At 40.2% G+C, this 17,869-nt stretch overlaps 1 protein-coding gene across 10 annotated transcripts; it reads left to right on the forward strand.

The window, feature by feature from the left end:
• The first annotated feature begins 2 nt into the window (after positions 1-2).
• Positions 3-15,760, forward strand: LOC137102321 (zinc finger protein 70-like). 10 transcript variants are annotated; one of them, XM_067481722.1, is made up of 12 exons: positions 3-246; positions 6,751-7,086; positions 7,217-7,477; positions 7,675-7,764; positions 9,213-9,241; positions 9,492-9,545; positions 10,003-10,071; positions 10,202-10,371; positions 11,842-12,589; positions 15,036-15,098; positions 15,488-15,550; positions 15,745-15,760. In XM_067481722.1, the coding sequence occupies exons 1-8, from the start codon at positions 75-77 to the stop codon at positions 10,313-10,315; spliced, it is 1,125 nt and encodes a 374-aa protein (XP_067337823.1). In that variant the 5' UTR covers positions 3-74; the 3' UTR covers positions 10,316-10,371; positions 11,842-12,589; positions 15,036-15,098; positions 15,488-15,550; positions 15,745-15,760. The 10 variants fall into 10 exon arrangements, with proteins under 10 accessions (XP_067337823.1, XP_067337822.1, XP_067337824.1 ...); XM_067481721.1 differs by having other exon boundaries at positions 10,202-12,589; XM_067481724.1 differs by lacking the exon at positions 3-246 and adding an exon at positions 2,467-5,605 and having other exon boundaries at positions 10,202-12,589.
• Positions 15,761-17,869: the final 2,109 nt, after the last annotated feature.

Here is a 17,869-nt window from a genome sequence, read left to right on the forward strand (position 1 = left end):
AAGACTTAAAAAATAGCGTTTTCTGTGGTAGAAGCCGGCCCCCGGTGGTTTGGCTCAGGGTTGAGTGAGCGAACATGTCTTCGGCGAAGTGTTTGAGGGATTTGTTCACCAAGCGACTAACTGCTGCTGCCGAAGAAACGTGCGGAGTTTTTCAAAAAACTATCGCCGAGTACGAAGAAGAGATCCATCGTCAGCGCCGGCTGCTGGACATGGTTTGGAAACCCGAAAGAAACCTACACAGGATCCGTATGTGAACGACCATGGGTTTATTCCGAGCGTTTAAAGGAAGCTGACGCGAAAATTGTCCATTTTAAATTAAAAAACTACTCGCGTATTAGCGTAGAAAACCATCTCACATTGATATTTATTGATGCATTTTACGTGCGTCACCAATGGTGCAGCTAGTGAATGTGGTTTTACTTCATTTTTGTAATAATTATTCTTTGTTGGAGTGAAATAGAAGTATGTAAAATGGAATCACCGAGGTACCCTACTCGTGTAAATGTACATTTGTAGTTTTCTTAACTGTGAAAAGGTGATTGAAATTCTCCTTCATTCAAATTTATTTAAATGTTTTTATTTTGTTTTTTGTATGACAAGTACTATAAGCTACATTTTCAAACATAACCAGCAAGAGTTTTGGCATTTCAGATTCTAAAAGATTCGGAATAAAGAATTGGAGTTTAAGCTTATGCAATCAGAAAATACAGGGTGTAATAGATGGCTGGCAGGTTTTTTCTTCCTTCCCCATCTTCCTCTTCATTATATCCAGGTAGAAAGACGGACTTTAACATCGACTCCATAATACTGGCATTTGCCTTGGTGTGTCGGTTAGACCACAAATGATGGGACCCAGGATGTAGTTTCACTAACAAGACTGCTAACTGTAGCTCAGCAGTTAGAGCAGTCGTTTACCAATCCCAGGGTTTTTTAATTCAGAAAACGACTCCTCCTGTCACGCGTCGAAGTGTCCTTGTGCAGGGCACTGAAGAGAAGGTCAACTGCAAAGCAGCCCCTTAATGGGTGTGCGAGTGTGTGTGAATGAATGAATGAAAAGCAGTGTAAAGTGCTTTGGACTAGAAAATTGCTACATCAGTGCAGACCATTTATTTGCTTCTCTGTGTTGCCCCAGAGCTCCCGCGGCAATATGTCTGTAAGGAACAGGGGGTTCTTGCTGACCAGCGGTTTCGTAACCAAGACCAGAAGCTCAGGCTGGACCAAAAGGATCCTGTGCCACAACAGGTTAAAGAGGAACAGGAGGAACACTGCAGCAGACTGGAGGAACAGCAGCTTGGAGTGAAGCAGGAACTGCAGCATTATGTCTGTAAGGAGGAGGAGGAGGTTCTCATTGACCAGCAGTTCTGTAACCAGGATAAGAACACCAGTCTGGACCGAGAGAACACAGATCCACTACAGATTAGAGAAGAACAAGAGGAACACTGCACCGGTCAGGAGGGAGAACAGTTTTTACTGCAACAGGAGACCAAAGCCATTGTGTTGACTTCTTCTTGTGAGGAAAGTGACCACAGTGAAAAAGAACCATTTCAGAAAGGATGCAACCAAATAGATTCAGGGTCATCTGGGAATGCAGAACCAACATCAAAGGAAAGCGATGGCAAGTCTTTCAAATGTGACAGTTGTGGGAAAGCTTTTAACTATAGGTCGGAATTGAATAGACATCTCAGAATCCACACAGGTGAAAAGCCATACGCTTGTGATAAATGTGATAAAAGGTTCAGATTAAAAAGTACCCTGTTGACCCATATGATAACGCACACAGGTAAGAAGCCACATTCTTGCAAAACCTGTGGAAAAGGTTTCAGGTGTAGAAGTGAGTGTTTGGATCACATGAGAATCCACACAGGTGAGAATCCATATTTGTGCACAATATGTGGAAAAAATCTAAGAAGTAGAAAAACCTTATTGGTCCACATGACAGCCCACACAATTGAGAATCAATATTTGTGCAAAACCTGTGGGAAGAGACTTAGAAGTAGAAAAACCTTATTGATTCACATCGGAACCCACAGAGGTGAGAATCCATATTTATGCAAAACATGTGGGAAAAGTCTCAAAAGTAAACGAAGCTTGTTGGACCACATCCGAACCCACACAGGCGAGACGCCTTACCTGTGCCACATCTGTGGGAGAAGATTCAATGCCAGCTCAATATTGATCGCTCACTTAAGAACACACACAGGAGAGAAGCCGTATTCTTGCAAAACATGTGGGAAGAATTTTGTAAGAAACACTGTTTTGAAGCTTCACATGAAAACTCACACAGATGAGAAGCCATATTCCTGTGAAACATGTGGGAAAAGGTTCATCACAAACTATGCTTTGAAAGTTCACAAAAAAACTCACACGGATGAGAGACCGTACTGTTGCGACATCTGTGGGAAAAGATTTAAGGCCAGGCCAACATTGAAAGAACACATGAAAAGACACACTGCTAAGAAGTCATAGTCTCACAATATCTGTGAGGGGAAGAAACGTTATATATGATCTTGAATGCTCATCTTAAAAAGACCAACTTTTAGGAACATGTTATCATAAATGGCAGCATATAACTATTACACAACATCAACCACGACTGACGAGTTGAATAAGGTTAGAGCCAGTGAAAAAAGGATGAACTTGAAAGCCAAGTTCATCATTTTTTCACTGGCTCAAGTGGGGGGGGACATGTACAGTGTATTCAAAAAACAGTTATTAACAGTTATTCTTGGTTCACAGACTTTAAATTTGTTTCTTTATCGTAACATTATAAAAGGATTTTATTCAAATGGAAGATGATAAGTTATTCAGTGTCACTAGGATGAAAAGAAACTAATGCAGTTCTAAACAAACCAACATCCCTGCAACACTTGAAAAACCAAAATATGTTGCTTTGTTTGGGAAGGCAAGTATGATAACCTATAGAAAAGTAGCGTATTAATTATGTAAGAGAATTTTAATTTCTAGATGTTTATGGACAATAGGCCCACAGAATCAGCCATATGAACTACCTATGTTATACTACACTACTAGTACTATTTGATATTATATTTATCATCAAGTGTAGGGAGTTATTCATTACATTGTTCCATGTTAAGTATATTGTATAATTTGTATATTATGGCTGTAATGTAGTGAAATACTTTTGTATTGTCGTTTATGAATATTAATGATTTGATCTCAGGAAAAATAGCTACTGAACTTACTAATGGGGATCTAAGTAATCATAACTGTTACACTTGAGAATGTACATCATCTAGGAAATTATGCATGATGCCCTATAGGAAGGTAGCCTTGTATTAACCAACTATGTAAGATCATTTTCATTTGTAGTGATTCGTGGACAAAGACCCCACAGTCGTGAGGGGCCTTGTAATTGCACCAATATAAACACGTGAGAATTTGTATGAAATACATATGTTTAAAAACTAGATTCACTTAAAAATGAAACTGTGGCTTGTCCAAATATTAAATATTTACAAGTTATGTAAAATATGAGTCTGATTTACTACATTTGGTAAATCTAGTTTTTAGTGTACATTTAATTGACAGGGCCCTGAGTACCTGGGGTCTGAGGTGTATCCCACCTCTCCCCCAAGTGTTCAGCCCCTCAAGTCCCTGGACAGGTTAGGCAGTAAATACTTGACAGCTTTAGTTACTTTTGCTGAGTAAAATTTTACTCTCATGGTGAGAAAAATTATGCTTTGCTAAACTGTTCAAATGTGATTTAGTTAGAAACATGAAATTGCTCCAACTTAACCAGCTGTGACAAAATATTTGACAAAAATTTGATTTATAGGGAGACGAAACTAAATGTTGGGCCCCTTCTACTGTCGGAACTGTGTAGTGTAAAGCCAACCGGAAATAAAGAGAGATTTTTTGTACACAGGACATCCACCTTTCTCCTTTCCATCAAATCAGCCACCTTTCCCTTTACCTTCCATACTGCCAACAATCAAGGTTTGTACTCTCACCTCCACAGTCCTCCTCCTGCTACCTCTGGACATGGCTTCCATTTCTTTTTCTCTGGCTTTGCTCAACAGAAGCGTTTTTGCCGCTGGTACTCTGCTGATTAACAGCATCATTGGTGGTCGTTGCCACCCGACCTCGAATGGTCTGATATGGAATTCTGAGATACATTGGCGACCTGTCCAGGGTCTACCTCACCTGCTGCCCAATGGCAGCTGGAATGGGCTTTAGCTCCTGCCACTCTTACCAGGGTAAGTGGTCACAGACAATGGACAGATGTTAGGCTATCTGGGTTTTTAAGTAATTGAGTATGAGGGGGCACCTCTAAGGTGCAACAAGCATGGACAGATTATTATAATGATTGATTATGATCCATCCAGAGATCCCACAGCATGTCTGCAATAAGGAGGAGCACTTCAAAAGTCAAGACAGAGAGCGACTTGTTTTGAAGCTGGAGACAATACTAGTCTTTTAAATGTGACATTTGTCGAAAAGACTTAAACGAGAGTCCACACGGGTGAAAAACCATATTCCTGTGGGACTGTGTGACAAAAAGGTTTGGATGGAAGAGAAATGTGGGCCACATGAGAATGCACACACTGTGGGAAAGAGAATTCACACAGGCGAGAAACCATACTGACGCAGCATCTGTGGGAAAAGGTTGAGACGTTACATGCTGTTGAGAAGTCTTTGGTTGCATAGCAGAGGATTGTGGACATTGGCTTTGCTGTATCAGACTCAAAATTTCACTAGAGCTTAAAATTAGCAGGTTCTCCTGTAGGTTGCAGAAGCTTTGGTTAACTTCTGCCCTCTTTGTACTGCTGTGAGTCAGATATGTGTTTGTAATAGCTGATGATAATACTTTTTAAAACAATGTGTACCATATTTCTCTCTCCCAAACACACACAGGCACACACACCAAAGCCTTCCCTCTTCTTCTCACACCTCAACAATTAGTAACAGTAGTAAAAGTAGTACTACTAGTGCCCCTAGTGTTTCTCTAAAGAATATAAATAAAATGACAAAAATACACAGAAATGTTATAGGTCAGACTATCTTCATAAATAATAATGGTGGATGGACATAATCTCTTACTGTAGCTGTAATGTTTATTAATATTTATTATAATCAGACATCATTAACTTCTCTGCAGTGAGCAGATGCGCTATCTCCAGGAAATAAGAAAAAGAACTGATGCAAACATTTATGGTAATGAACAGTTCTCACAGCTTCAGCATCTTTAGTCCTCTTCCCCTTAAAGCATGTCATTTTCAGCAGCAGCACCTCCCCCCACCCCCACACTTGTCCACTCCACATGTTGATTCTAGTTTCACATAATATTTGTCAGGCATTGTCAGAATATCTGACTAAACCTGTTTGTTAGTTGTGTGTTTTCCTAACTGTTACCCACAAATTGTTTAAATCTTACCAAGTATTTAATTTTGTCTTCATATGTACATATGTTCAGTGAGTGCGTAGGCCGTCAAAAAGAGGAAGTGAGACATACTGTAACTAGTCACAGGAAGAAACTATGTAAAGACTTCACAAATGTCAGATGAGTGGATTGACAGAAACACGATGGTTGAACTCAGACTGATTAAAGTATCTCTGTTTCTGATCCTAATGCTTCAATTTAAAGGTAAGTAAACTGAAGAATTCAGCACTGTGGGTACTGATTTGCAACAGTGTGGTTGTGCTTGGCTTTATCGAATTTTACCAAAGTAACAAAATAATAAAGAGGCAATGAAGAACCGATTTGGAGCAATTTAGCACAATTTAGCTCCTTAATCTCACTGTAACAATAGAAGTATATAGTCTCAAGAACACTTGAACGATCCACTTACTTCCTGTCACTCACTGCAGTGTCTCTCTCTCTCTCACTCTTAATGTGTCATATGCTTCCTCTCCACTGTTTACAATGGCTGCTCAAGGGTTTTTTGGGGGGTTTCCTCTACATATCTGTATAGCCTTGACTTTATTATGTTAAATGCATTGAGACGACCATGTTGTGAATTGGCACTATGCAAATAATGAATTGAATTGATTTAAAAAGAAATGGTTGGTAATGTAAAGCTATTTGCAGATGACAAACATTCTTCCTTTTAAGTTACGTTGGTAAACAGAAGTGAAACAAGTGTAGCATTGGTGCTTCTATCGAATAGACTTCTTGACACGAGCGATGTTAGATGTTCCTCTGCACCTCTGGCATCATGTATGCTAATAAAATATGTATGTGTTAACACAGACAACCTGATGCCCTCTGCGTAGTAAATGGCTGAATGTCGTGTTTTGATTTCACTTAACTTTGCCCCACCCAGTCTTTCCTCTCCCTGCTCTGATATGCTCTGACCAGCAATTTAGATGGTCATAAAATAGTTTATGACAAATGATAATGCTCCAAAATGCAGAACATCTGTAAATCTCTGCACTGCTGTTGGTGCTGCACAATAAGGCTGTTGTTATACACTGTGTTATACTGTATCACCAGCAAAGATATCTCATCTAAATTTTTCACACATATTATATTCACTGTCGAACATCTCAAATAAAACAAAATAATTTAAATTTAAATTTAATTTAAAGTATTTTTTATAAACATTTATAATGATTATTTATTAATCTTGTTTATTTGTTCCAGTGTATAAATTAGGTTTGTTCTTACCTGAGTTCAGCAGACATTAAAGATCAAACCGAAGGCATATTCAAACTTTTGTCTTCCTAAAAATGTATCTCACCTTCATGATTCCGAATATTTTTAATATTTCTCCCTCATTTTTTCAACAGCAGCAACAGGGCAAGATTCTTCAGCGTTCACTGTCAGAGATGAAGATGATGTCACTTTACCTTGTGGAAATGTGAGAGATGATCAGGAGAAATGTAACAAAACTACCTGGTTATTCAGTGGTTCAGGAAACACAGCAGCAGTTTCACTGGTTGAACTTGGGAAGATTAAAACAGAATCCAAATCTAAATCAGACAGACTGAGTGTTACAGAGAACTGTTCTCTGGTTATAAAGAAGGTCACAGATGAAGATGTTGGTCGTTACACCTGCAGACAGTTTAACAAATCAGGACAACAACAAGGTTCAGACTCTGTGGTTGTTGTGTCTGTTGTTACCAGTGAGTATTTACATCCTAATGATTTCAGACCAAACCGTTTGTCAGATCCAGAAACTGAAACATTACAATAATTCTGTTCACAGTGATGAAGTTAATTTTATTCTTGTTATCTTTCTTTCTCCATCCTCAGTGACTGAACATAAGGACGATGATAAAGTGACATTAAACTGCTCTGTGTTGACACATGGACACTGTGGACACACAGTGAAGTGGTTGTATGATCATAATAAGAATGAATTTACAGACACAGAGACACCACAGAGTTCCTGTTCTGTCACTGTGACATTAACAACATCTGACCTTAATCAGAAATATTCTGACTTATTGAAGTGTGAAGTGACAGATGGTTTCAGCAGAAAAGTTCATCAGTTCACCTTCAGACGTCCATCAGGTGAGAACATGATGAGCTGTTTATATTAATTTCAGACTGATGTGAAAATGTATTATTTATTATTTTTAAATTAGAATGTCACACACAAACACACAATTTTATTTGTTTTTGTAAATATAACACATTTTGTTGCATCTTGTTCAGGTGAGGACACAACAGTAGTGACTTTATTTCACGTTTCTAAAATGTCATTTCAGGTTTTTGGTGGGTCTACATCATTGTAGCTGTGGTTTTAACAACACTTTTAGCCAGTGTCTTTGTGATCATGAGACTTACAAAAACTAAAGGTGAGAACATTTACATTTATGACCTTCTTCTTCTTCTTTTCCTTTGGGCTGTTTCCCTTTCAGGTGTCTCCACAGTGAATCATGTGCCTCCATCTAACTCTGTCCTCTGCATCCTCTTCTCTCACACCAACTAACTTCATGTCCTCTCTCACTACATCCATAAATCCTCCTGTCTTTTCTTCAGTGCCACTGTCTCTAAGCCGAACAACATCTCTGGTCTCACCACCGTCTTGAACATCTTTCCTTTCATTCTCGCTGATACTCTTTTATCACACAACACACCTGACACTTTTCTCCACCTGTTCCAACCTGCCTGCACTCGCCTCTTCACCTCTTTGACCCTAAGTACTTAAAGTCCTGCACCTTCTTCACCTCTGCTCCCTGTAACCTCACTGTTCCACCTGGGTCCCTCTCATTAACACACATGTATTCTGTCTTGCTGCAGCTAAGCTTCATACACTCCTGAACTTCTTAGTTCCGCTAAGTCTTTTTGTCCACTTTCCTTTTTTCCTATGAAACACCAAATACTTTCCTACCTACCTTAGTCCTCTTCTTCACCACCAAAGTTTCTTTACACACCACCATCCTGTGTTGTCTGGCTACACTATCCCCTACAAAAACTTTGCAGTCACTGATCTCTTTCATATTACAACGTCTGCACAAGATGTCGTCCACCTGAGTGCTTCTACCTCCGCTCTTATATGTCACCCTATGTTCCTTCCCTATTATGGAAGAAAGTGTTCACTACAGCCATTTCCATTCTCTTTGCAAAGTCTACCACCATCTGACCTTCTGCGTTCCTGTCCTGAAGACCAAACCTGCCCATCACAGTCTCATCACCTCTGTTCCCTTCACCTACATGCCCATTGAAATCTGCACCAATGACAACTCTCTCACCTCTGGGGATGCTCTGCATCACTTCATCTAACTCACTCCAGAATTTCTCCTTCTCTTCTAACTCACATCCTACCTGTGGGTCATAACCACTCACAACATTGAACATCACTCCTTCAATTTCCAGCTTCAGACTCATCAACCTGTCTGATACTCTTTTCACCTCTAGAACATTCCTCACCAACTCCTCTTTCAGGATAACTTCTACTCCATTTCTCTTCCTATCTGACCCATGGTAGAAAAACTTGAACCCTGCTCCTAAGCTTCTAGTCTTGCTACCTTTCCACCTGGTCTCCTGGACACACAGTTTATCCACCTTCCTTCTCTGCATCATGTCGATCAACTCTCTATCCTTCCCTGTTGTAGTCCCAAGATTTAAAGTCCCTACTGTCAGTCCTACATTCTTAGCTTTCCTCTTTCTCTCTCTGCCTACCACATGCATTCTGGGACTGGCACTGGCTTGTGTCCCATTGTTGTTGCATTAAAATTTACATGTATGAATTGTTTTTTTATAAAATTTGTGATATTCAGTGTGGATTTGTTTGTTTTATCAGGGAAAGAAAGACAAATGGATGGAAACATGGTGAGTTTTAAACCTAAAAAATTCATTTTGTTTTTTATTTAATGTGTACCTCTTAACAGTAGTGTGTAGAGAGTACAGTACATGGTTTGAGCAGAAAAGCTCAAAGGTTACATAGTGGTGAATGAAAGAAAACCTGCACAGATGTTGCATATGTTGAATTTTCTGCTTGTGTTGTAGCCATTGTAAGGTGCATTCAAGAAAAACATGAATGCAACTGAACAATTGCTTGTCATAAACTGTATTTGTGCAGGGACTGAGCATAAACCCTGCAGAGACTCAGTGTGGGCCAGAAACTAATGGCACGGTGAGATTACACACTACACACTGTACAAAGTTAGTGATCATCCATGTAAAAGAGAGGAAGTAGCATGAATTAAAATAAACAGGAGTAAGGAGGAGTGCAGGGGTGGATCCAGAAATGTTTTATTGGGGACACAGACTCAAAATATACTGGCACATTTGGAAAATGATTTCAAGAGTTTTAAACTCAAATGTAAAATTTTATTTGGAAATAATAAACTGTGTATTAATAGGCTAATAGTGTTGCTCAGTGTCAGAAATGTGAGATGCGTAACTCATCCACTAATTTCATCTTCAAACTGTCATAAACCAAAAATAATAAACAGTTGGGGAGAAGTAAAACAACAGTTTTCTTTGCAGGAAACATCTGGACGCAGCTTCTGCAAATTCTATTGTGACAAAACATATGAAACCACCTTAAATTTGCATCATAACACAACTTGATTGTCTTCACTGTGCAGACCGATCCTGAAGAAGGAGTTTGTTACATCACCATTAACTTCACCAAGAAGACGGACAGGAAAGTCCAGGTAAGCTGTCACTGTTATCAGTGACATGTTTATTATTTAGGAAAAAAAAAAGGCGAAGAGTTTGCAGCGAAGTCAAAACTACATTTATTTGTGTGTAATTATATGTAATTCTGTATCCTTTCAACGACAGGGGGATGATGATGATGAGGGTGAAGCAGTGACTTACAGCACCGTGAAAGCTTCCTCCTCTGCTGCTGCTGCAGCCTCCACTGATCCCAGCAGCCTGTACGCTACCATCAGCTAACAAAGAAGATGTTACATATGAAAGACTCTCTCAGAAGAAACACAAAAGTATTGTTGGTAATTGGACAGTTACACTTTGCCTCTGCAGGCCCATGGACATGTGGACTCCTCCTGTCCTCTTGGGCAAGACACTAGACCCACATCATGTTCTCGTATCATAGCATCAGATAATGACTCTCAAGGTGTCAAGTTGTGAGTTTTTTCACATTCTCTGGCGTATGATAGTGACCCCACAGGTAGACTTTCGTGTCACTATTGGACGCTCCAGTGCGACCGTTTTAGGGAAAACAACTTTACCGTGATTTAAGTTAGAAGACAAGCAAAACACCTTATTGTAGTAACCACATGCTTAATGTTGTGTAATGATCATCTATAAAGCGCACAACGTCTTCCACTAGAGTCGAACCCAGGTCTAGTGTGAGAAAGTCCACCTCTCTGTGAAACGTTTTCAGGTAATATGTCACTATGTCATTGCTGAGGGGTCAAAAAGTGAAGCGTAATTGGTCAATGCTTAAAACCACCCAGCCTCTTTCTGACTGACTCTCATTTTCCCTTTTGGTTCTGACTTTAGAAAAGGTTTTGAATTTGCTTCTAGTCTTAAAATTTTGTATTTTAGCTGTTTGGTTATATTTGTGTAAGCACTTGCTTCAATTTTCTCATTCAATGAATATAGAAAGTGATATATATTAAACCTCATTTAAAGCAGCATTTATTGTAAGTCTTACAAGCATTTGAGAGTCACAGTCAACAGCAGCCAGAAGCTAAATTGTGTTTGGATATTTAAAAAGTTAGGAAAGTGTAGGTCCTATGGGAAATAGTCCATAGTCCATCATAATAAATGGGAAAGCATATGTAAAGTTAATTGTGCACAGCAGAGGGCGCTAATGTAACAAATCTTACCATGAACACTGCCTCTGGATCTTCAGCTTCAGCAGCTCATCAGTGTTTTCTTGTCCTGTCAAAGACTCCATCAGTGAGAGGTGGGGTCCACCATAGACAGGTCTCCAGTCTGTCTCAGGGGAGACACAGAGGGACATTCACAGACAAACATTAACACTCACATTCACACCTAGGGTCAGTTTAGAGTCACCAAATACCCTAACACGCAAGCCTTTGGACTTGTGGGAGGACACCGGAGTACCCAGTGAAACCCACATGAGCACAAACTCAACACAGTCAAGTCAGGGATTCAAACTGGAGACCTTCCAGTTGTGAGGTGGCAGGGCTGCCCATCGTCTCTGATGATCTATACAGTGTTTTTTTTTTTGTTACCTTAGTTGTTGTAATAAAGCCTTTAAGCTAAACTTACTATATTTTTTTGTATCTTTTACTTAGGCCCTAATAATAAGACATACTCGACTATTGTCTCTCAGAAGTCCAGAGCACCTTTCAGGATCGCTAATTTCACTTCCTCCTTCAAGCTTTTATTTTGGAGACACTTTCTGGTCCTTTCACATTCAGTCGCTTTACTAATCACTGGTAATCAGTTTCACCTGCTCTTACCACTCTGTATATTTACCTCCTCAGCTCCGTCACCAAGCTGCCAGATTGTCTCACTGGGACTTTATCGTTTCCGTCTACGGTTCAGCCCACGCTGCGTTTATCGACCTGACTCTGCCTGCTCTGGTTTTGTCGTAACCACTTCCTATTGACTCTCTGTTGCTGACCCCATGAATGACTAAGGATTATGAGTACTGGTATCTGTCCATGAGGAGTCAAGATTATCATGAACTCTCGTAACCACATCATTATAAGGAGAAGTGTCTCTGCTTTGATGATGCCATGAACATGTTCTTACCAAACCATGTGATTATCTGCCTACTACTTTATACGGAGCTCAGACTAGTGTCCACCACGTGTTCAAGTATTCTATGGTTACCTGTATCAAGGACTTCCCCAGTAATGCCAAGTAAATAATCACCAAAGGATTCTCATGCATGGGAGAGTTAGAAAGTCGTGAAAGGAAATTATGGAGCCCAGAGCTAAGGGACCGTTCTTGGCCTAGTGCACCTTGTGGTGTGTGGAGTTTTGATCTTGTGTCACTGACAGGAATTTGGAGTTCTTTTCACGTCAGGGATTGGAGATGCACCACGGCTACGTTCCACGCACTCACCGCCAGGCCTGCCTCTGTGTTACGGATCCAGACGACTACATCTTCACCAGTGGACACTCCTCCCATTTCCCGCTCCACCTAAACTGCCAGAACCATACTCTACTCTTCCCCCATAAAACCCTACCTCTCCTCCGGACCCCGCTCGTCTCCCCACTCACACTAGTAAGTCTTGTTTCATGCTTAGACTCCATAGCCTAAAAGTCATTACTAAGGTACTCATCTGTGTGTCCTCCCGTAGACTGGAGTACAGCACCACCTAGTGAGTTGGATGACTTACTACATCAACATCCTGCTTTGCATGTTTTGTGTGTTCGGCTTTAGATCTTAATTTATAGCTTAAAATTAAAAAGAGTTAGATTTAAATTGTGGTGGATGAGGAGTTTGACTCTTGGCCTGTTACGTGTGTTGTCATGCATCATCGTGCATTCTTTGCTTTGTACTAAGGACTAGTCTCCACACAAACAACGTGTTTTCTCATGTGGTCTAACTTGCCACGTGCAAAACTGTGCACTGGTTGGTTAGCTTGATATATTATGATGAAATGGTGCCAGAGAGAAGACTCAAACATTTTTTAGGATTAAGATTGAAGGACCCGTTTTAGCTTATCATGATCTGACTAAGTGTTACAGAGAACTGTTCTCTGGTTATAAAGGTCATGTTGCTCATTGCACCTGCAGACATTTTCACAAATCCAGGACGACAACAAGTTTCAGACTCTGTGGTTGATGTCTCTGTTACCAGTGACGGCTGATTTCTCTGAGTGCATGTAAACGCAGTCAGTGTCCAGAGGAAGTGATCTAATATAAAGTGCTAATTTAGAGTATCTGTGATCACTGGGCAGAAATGAGAACAGGCCTGTGATTGAATTAAACTGCAGTGGTGTTAAATTGAACTAAAACAGTGTAGTTCATATACTTTCTCCTTGGGTTTCATATTTCTCTTATTCACCCCCCCCCCCCCCAAACACAGACTACACTGTGAGCCTGCTTGTGCTTAGTTTTGTACTTCCTGTTCTCACCTCTAGTAGCAAACCCTTTCTGTGCTGGATAAAACTGCTCTCTAAGCACTGAGCTTTAACCATCGTACTGTAGCTGTGATGTGATTCCAGATTATCCTCAGACGTTATTAGAGGGTCAAGTTTGGATATTTTGCAAACTAGTAGCAAAATCAACATGAACAGACCTGCTGCCACATTTGGAGACTCGATGCAGGTCACTGAAGTTTTGGCATGAATTAATCAGTGTGGTAACCACTTGTACTACTGATGCTTATTTGGTCACTGCTTGTGGGTGAAACCTCCTGTGCTCTGCTAAACAAAAAAAACGCTCTGAGAACTCGGTTCTCAGAAAGACGATGACTTAAGTGACAAGGCCATGAAGTGCAATGAGCTGTTAACCAGCTGCTGCAGTATTAACACGTAGCTCTGTGACTATGAAGAGTCAAATTCTGGTGGATGATGAGATCTGTCCTTTTGTGTTCTGTCAATAATTATAATAAATGCAGTGTGTTTTCTTAAAAACAGACTATTATCAGTCTCCAGCTGCAAATCACTGCATTAAACATGTCAAAGTCTCTCTTTGATATAAAGTGGATCTTTAAGATTGCAGAGAAAACGCCAGCTGACGCTGTTTAGAGGAAGTGATACGCCACCTATCACAGGAAGAAGCGTTTAAATTAATCTGTGAAAAGACATCAGCCACAGACTCAGAGTTGAGAGTGTACAAAGCAGAAGGGTGAAGCACAATGGCTCTGCTCACATGGATTAAATGGTCTTTATTTCTGGTGCTGATGCTTCAGCGAACGGGTAAATACAGAGAAACTTTAATATTCCAACGGTGCTTTATTTGAAATGTTCTGTTGAGTACGATAACTGGTACGATAATTGGTTATTGGCCTCTTGGAAATCCAAACTGTACTTTATTCAGTGATTCAAGTGTTACAGAGAACTGTAGCCAAACCACTGAGCCCAAAGACGCTCAAAGCTGACGATGTTGCTTACTTTTTATCTTAGGAATTTGAAGCTTTAAGATTGTTTTCTTGGCAGTGCCGTAGCGGAGTGGTTAGCGCTGCCGCCTCACAGCTAGAAGGTTGTGGGTTTGAGTCCATGCTCGGCTGCGGCCTTTCTGTGTGGCGTTTGCATGTTCTTCCTGTGCCTGCGTGGGTTTCCTCCAGTTTACTACCATAGTCCAAAGACATGTTAGGTTAATTGGTGACACTAAGATGCCCTTAAGTGTGAATGGCTGACTTTCTGTGTATGTCTTGAGATGGACTGGAGACCTGTCCAGGGTGTCCCCCCGCCTCTCGCCCTATGACAGCTGGGATAGACACTTGCCCCCCCCTCCCACACCTTGACCCTGAACATGAAAAGTGGTTAGGATGATGGATTAATGCATAGATGGATTATTTGCTTTGCCTTCTGCAGCTGACAGTTAAGAGGCACAGGAAGTAGAGAGGGGTGTGTCAAGTAACGCATGTACCCAACTTATCAACTGAACCAGGATGTTGTGGTTAAAACTCGGATCAGATGTTCATGTCTTTGATATGTGTAGGTAGTAAACATTATATACAGTTATTTATTTATTTATTTTTTTCCTATTTATTTGTTCAGGTAATGGAGCAGCAAAGTCAACAACACCATCAAGAACAAGCTTAACATCCCCAACAACAAACGGTAGGCGTCGCTGAAAGGAGACAAACCAAGCCGGAGCTCTTTGTCTGTCTGTGTGTGGGAGGTGGGGGTGGGATATTTTACCAGTCAGTACGTTTGTTTGCTCCTTTAGATTCAAAATGGAAAATGATTTGTTGAAAATATAAGATTTGAGTATTTCAGAAGATCCTTTTGAAATATATTTTGCAGATTTGCAGGCTTTTTATAATGTGACAGTTTCTGTGGGAACATGCACAAACGTCAGTTATTAGCTCAACTCATGTTCACCACTTGTGCAGATGTACGTTTCTTCACATTTATCTGCAGGATTTTAAAGAGAACAAAAATCTGAAGCCAAAATATGATAGCAATAGATGCATCATATCGTACTCACAGCGCTGAACTTTTTACAGCCTCATCCCAGAGTGAGTCAAATTCATCAATTCTCTCGACGAAAACACCAGGTGATGAGTTTGGTGAGTAGTTTACTCTTCAGTCAGCCCAAGTTCATCGTCATTGCACCGGATTCTGTGCTTAACAGTGTTAATTTCTTTTTCCCGTTTGGTTGGAAATCTTTTTATAGGGACTGTAAATCAAAAAATTGATGTGTCCACAAGTTAGAAAAATCTGTAATGACCTACTCTTTGCAATATTCCGAACATGTTTCCAGGACTTCCAGATTTGTTGAGGTGGCTCATTGTGTTTGGGAGTTTAGCAGCGCTGCTCATATTTGTGGTTACTGTCACCATGTGGATGAGAAACAAAGGTGAGATCATTTCCATCAAAGCCAAGAAGTTTAGATAAACTGTAATTTTCAGTGTGTAAGTTAAAATTTCTTTTTCTCTTGTTTGCTTCTAGGAAACGAAACTCGGATTAATGAAAACATGGTGAGTCTTTGGTTTAGAAAATCTCTAGAAATAAGAGTAACTGCTCTAACTTTATTTTACAGAAATGAATGTTTGCAGTAGAGAAGTTAAGTGGGTTTGTATTTGGAGGATATAAGTCACAGGATAACACGTGTCTGACCCATTATCTTTAAAATGACCTGTATAGCTGCATATGTTTCATTATATTTGAGACCTGCCGCTCGTGTTGTGTTCACTGTGAGATGTTTTCGGGAACAACGTGAACTAAATGTTACCGCATCTTATTCCTGCAGCCACTGGCTTCAAACCCTGCACAGCCTCAGTCCGGTCCGGAAGCCTGTCGGGACAAGGTGAGATACCACACTACACCCAGTTCAAAGTTAACCCTCACACACAGCAGAGGAAGCAAAAAGTGGGATGCAACTAGGATTTAAATGAATTGAATCTGCATTAGAGTGAGTCACCTGTTATGATGTTCTCACTGTGCAGACTGAACCCGACGACGCTGCTTACTACGCCACTGTCTGCTTCACAAAGAAGACCGGCAGTACAGCTAAGGTACAGTAAACCGTCTGCCACTAGTGTTTTAGCAACCAACAAACAGCATCGTGACGATTTCTGATGTAAACGCACACAAGCTCTTCTCTTTAAATCTGCAATAAAAGCTGCAGCTAAAGTGAAGATTTCAGTCGTTAAATGGCAGCAATATCAGGCTCTGATTCAGAACTCATGTCAGGTTATTTTTTATTTTTTTTAAAGGTGTGTGATGATGATGATGTGTGGTACGGTTTCCCTCCAGGTTCAGACTACAGATGAAGTTGATGGTGAAGTTGCTGAAATGACCTACAGCACTGTGAAATTTTCTCCCTCTGCTCCTGAAGCCTCCACTGATCCCAACAACCTCTACGCTACTGTCAACAAACCCAAAAGACAGTGATTACATGTAATACTTTAAATATGCAGCAGTATAATAATCATGACCGCGTTGGTTAGCCTTGTTAGCTTGAGTTGGCTTAGATGTTGAGTTAAATGTTAGATAACACATTATAACTAACAGTTACTGTAATCATGGGCAGAGAGGAAAGAATATCCAGAGAGGTGGGAAAAGGATTTAGATGTGTTGAAGATGTACTGATGTATTTAAATCAGCTGATTTGACAGTTGGTACAGCATTAAGTGAGGTTTCATTAAGAACTTATCAGCCCATAATTATGGTTCCGTAGGTAACCGCCTACCTTCCAGACATGTGACGAAGAGGTGATGTGTATGAATCCCATCCCTGATGGCTTTCGTGCCTAAAGCTAATAAGATTTTGTGCACGATAAAAATCTACTGAGCCTGTGGTAAACCTGAAAGTAGCAGCAGGTAGAAGGTCACCTAGTGAACCAGAATTATGGGAGCTGAAACCTGTCGTCCTTCCAGTTTAAATTCAAACTTATTGTGCATGTGTGTATATGTACTTTTTTTTATTTATTTATTTTTTATTAGTTTTTCAAAATTAAGTTTGCTTTTTGTATTTGTTAGATTTCGGTTAAACTCTCTTGTATTGCATCATGTTGTTGCCTGCTTTCTTTCTGCATAAGGGGACATGCACAGCAACAGAATTGTTCAGCGCACATACTGTAAAGAGTTTAAGCCAAATATCTTCAAGCCCTCAGTGGTTTTCATACTTCGAGACATTATCTTCACAAAATTCTGATCTGACCTTTTTTATTTTAATGGTTGGGGAAAAACCAATGTGACATGTGCCCTTTTCCACCAGACTGTGTCAAATCATTTTATGGAACGGAAACTACTTCAGCTCTGCATTTCAAAGCCAGACCACTAGAGAGTCACTGACTGCATTTGCTCTGAAGCTCGTGTGTTGATGAAGGTACAGTGATGCATGTCTGTCAAATTCCACTGAACCACCACTTCTGCAGAAATGAG

Source organism: Channa argus, chromosome 17, assembly GCF_033026475.1.
Source record: "Channa argus isolate prfri chromosome 17, Channa argus male v1.0, whole genome shotgun sequence".
NCBI classification, from domain to species: Eukaryota; Metazoa; Chordata; class Actinopteri; order Anabantiformes; family Channidae; genus Channa; species Channa argus.